The 3,745-nt window shown below is 37.7% G+C and overlaps 1 protein-coding gene across 1 annotated transcript; it reads right to left on the bottom strand.

The window, feature by feature from the left end:
- Positions 1–210: 210 nt before the first annotated feature.
- Positions 211–1,841, bottom strand: LOC127158951 (uncharacterized). The gene is made up of 3 exons (XM_051101891.1): positions 1,756–1,841; positions 752–1,063; positions 211–571 (listed from the first exon to the last, which is right to left on the bottom strand). Exons 1-3 carry the CDS (start codon positions 1,817–1,819, stop codon positions 285–287), a joined length of 663 nt encoding a protein of 220 aa, XP_050957848.1. The 5' UTR covers positions 1,820–1,841; the 3' UTR covers positions 211–284.
- Positions 1,842–3,745: the final 1,904 nt, after the last annotated feature.

Genomic DNA, 3,745 nt, shown 5'->3' with positions numbered 1-3,745 from the left:
TCCTCAAAAATGAATAAGTATTAAATAAGATAAATAAAAAATGCTGTAACAACTGATGACTTGAAGCAGATTTTACTTTTGTGTCCATGTCGTTAATATGTACAAATCCTAAAATTGCTTGTATGTATATCATCATGATGAATGACAATCTAACAAGATTATTTTGGAGCAATTTAACAAATATACATAACTTTATCATTTAAACTGGTCTCCAAAAATGGGTGGGCATGTTTTGTCTTTGTTTTAAAGTAAACTTTTTGTAAATTATATAATCCTTTAAAAATCTAACTTTTTACACAGAACGTTTGACCCTCAGATTTGTCTGTGCACGCTACAGTCTTAGTAGTATACTTGACACTGATGGCGTTGTTTGCTGTGCAGGTGAGTGTAGCGCTGTCTGCTGGACAGAGGCTGATCTTCAGGTGTTGACCTTGAGTCTTGACCTGATGACCGCTCCAGCTGTAGGAGGGATTTGGATCACCAGATGCCAGACACCGAAGGTGAAATGTGCAGATATTTTTTAACTGTGACCAGGAACCATTGTACTCAATCTGAACATCTGTGATGAGATCTGTAGGAGAATAGTACGCAAATTGAATTATATTAGCATACTGATTTCTTCATTAAGGAACTATTTAATTTAATTTAAATGACCATTAACATATTCAGCATCAGTTCTTAAATGTGTTGTTTTAGAATTTGGTATTTCCTAACAGCACTGACCACACAAATATCAAACAGTTAAACTCACCGTGAACATGTAGCTCGATGATTTTTGTTGGAAGTTGAACAGATTTTCTTTCTGCAACAATAGAGAAGCTTCCAGAATCTTGAATTTTAAGGTCTGCTAATGTTACACTAATATTGTCCTTATTAATCCTTAACCTTTCGTGAAATACATCAGGTTTAACTATTTTAAAATTATTATTCTGATACTCAGCAAATTCAGTCCCATTATATTTCCACTTCACTAAAAGATCATCTTTTGGATAATCAGCAATTAATTCCAGTGAGTCTCCAACAGCTTTGTGCACAACCTCCATATCTGGATCAGCACACGACACTACAATACAGAACAACAAAAAAATTGGTTACATACTTTTGCAAATTCATGCCATATTTTTTTTCACATTCAATATAAAATTTCTATTGACACATTTAATTAAATACCAGTTTATCAACCTCAACAAAACATATGAGAAAACAGGAACAGAAAGTTGACAAACTATAGTTCTTTTTTTTAATGGCAAATTCAAGTCAACTGGGACACTTTTTGCCATTGAAATGATTGGAAAAAATGTCCTAATTAACTTTCACAGATTTCACCGCTGCTGTAATAAATGTACTGGTATAGAAAAATGCTCTATTACAGCTGGCCACATTCTCAAAAGATATGGTTTGAGGTCTCCTGAGCTGAATTGCCTTTTCTCACAGATAAAACACTGATCATTCATTTAAAAAAGTAAAGTAAAAATACACTAAAGTAAAAAAAAAAAAAAAAAAAAAAAAACTTTAAATATGCATTGCATCAAACATATTTGGCTTTGTATTTAATAAATATAAACATTTTTAATTTAGTTTAATGTGTCATTCATATATGTACTTGAGACCATTAAATATATTAGCATTACATGAGCAGTTTTTCTAGATGCACATTCATTCCCCATCCATACCAAATACCAATGAGGAAGTGTCTCACAACCTGTCAGTTAAAACCTCTTTGACAATAACTGCTGTATTTCTCAAATCACTCACCTTGGAGAAGGGAAAACAGAAGAACTCCTAAAATGGAGCAGCAGGACTCTTGAAAGATCTTCATGTCCAGACGTTTAGACGACAGACTGAGGCATCCGTGACAGCAGATTCAGCTAAACAGAACAAAGAACAACAGACTTCCTCACATCAACTGCTCTGTATCTCTCAGTCAACAGGCCTACTTAGGGCTAGCCTAAGGGCCCCCAGCAGGCTGCCAGCGCAGAGCCACTGAGCCATTGCTCATTGGCATAATGTTGGCCCCTTAGCGCTGGCCTTGCATGGTCAACCCTCACTTAGCCCCCAGGAAACCCTCACTGGGCCCAGACAGGACCCGCACTATTAATCCACAACAACAAATCTGATTCACTAAAAATACTTTTCAGCTACTATAAATTAGGTCTTTGGGGAAAGTTATTATACATTTGAAACGGATGCAGTCACCACATAACTAATGTCTGTATTGTCAAAATTGTACAGTAGTCAGAGAGATTTCACATCAATGGATTTATTAAATCAAAATAGAAAACATTCAATTCAGGTTGATACAGATAATGTGACACTCCAAAAGAGACTACAAATTATCTATAAAAATATTTAAAAAAAAATAGAATTAACATACAAATGAAAAAATACCAAATTATTACTTTGACCTCAGCTGAAAATATGTTTTGGTATGCTAAAGTATTCATTGGCAAAGTTCACTCTTTCCTTGAGGACTCTCAGCTAGTTAGTCAGCAGACGGTGGTAGCACTCAGTTCGTCCACCTGCCTGTCTCTTGAATCATGCAACCACAACTTTATCTCATTCTGAACTTCAGAATCAGGAGGACATGGCTGAAAGGAACATTTTCAATCAGCCTTTGAAAAGCAAATATGCCTATATCAGGGATCCTCAAATCTGGCTTGTGAGATCCACTTTCCTGCAGAGTTTAGCTCCAACTTTGATCAAACTCACCTGTGATTTTCTAATGATCCTGAAGACACTGATTAGCATGATCAGGTGTGTTTGATTTGGCTTAGAGCTAAACATTGTAGAAAAGTGAATCTCGTGAGCCAGATTTGAGGATCCCTGGCCTATATGAAACAACAGGTTCTGAATAGGTCTCGTTCGGTTTGAGCCATTTCAGTTCAATTGAGTGGCTAAAGAATGGCCAGTCAATGCTCTTTGTATTCTCCTAGTTGCATTACAGGGCTGCCTCAACAAAAGTTGCTCTAAGCCCGAACGGGCTTGTCCACACTGGGCCATCATGGGATTAATGTGGACAGTCTGCTAGTGTGGGCCCCAAAGCTGCGGGCCCCACCTGGGCAAGCCCGCAATGGGCTTGTTTAGGGTTGGTGTGGACTGGCCCTAGCCCACTGTGCCAGCAAAAAACCAGCATGGGCCCTGCAGGGCCATGTTTGCAGGGTAACGAAGAGCAGAAATGAATGTATTATTATATAAATGTAATTTCTAATGTAGGTTTGCTTTTAAGTTCCACACTATGCTCGCTGGAAGTAGGTTAGAGCGTTTTTATGACACGTCATCAATAGGCCATATTGGTGGCTCAGAACGTAAACAACACCACTGAACTAAACAGAACTATATTTCACAGTATGGTTTGGGAAGGGTCTGTGAGCCGGGACTTGAAAAAGGGACACCCGAACCTGAAGCACAAGAAAAAAGTCGCCGGTGGTGCCGTTTAAAAAAATGCTCAAGACTTTTTTGAAAACACAGTTTACGCCATTGGATTATACTGTAAAGCAGACGTTGGCAGTTTAAAAAAAAGATACCACGTGTGAACATGGCCTAAGTCCTTTTCTGTATGATTTAGCAGCTTCCACACATTTTTATTTTTTCATGGTTTCAACAACGTAAGTTAGCAGAACAACGTATTCAGTTGTACATTAACCACACAATCCATGCTGTTGTTTACATCCGAGTATCGCCAATATGGCCGTGCATCCGGGTAACATCATAAAGTGCTAAATCCCAGGTAATAAGCAATGCTAAC

The sequence above is a fragment of the Labeo rohita genome, unplaced genomic scaffold (assembly GCF_022985175.1).
Source record: "Labeo rohita strain BAU-BD-2019 unplaced genomic scaffold, IGBB_LRoh.1.0 scaffold_1800, whole genome shotgun sequence".
NCBI lineage: Eukaryota > Metazoa > Chordata > Actinopteri > Cypriniformes > Cyprinidae > Labeo > Labeo rohita.
The sequence above is the reverse complement of the archived record's forward strand: the minus strand, read 5'-3'. Positions and strand labels throughout refer to the sequence as shown.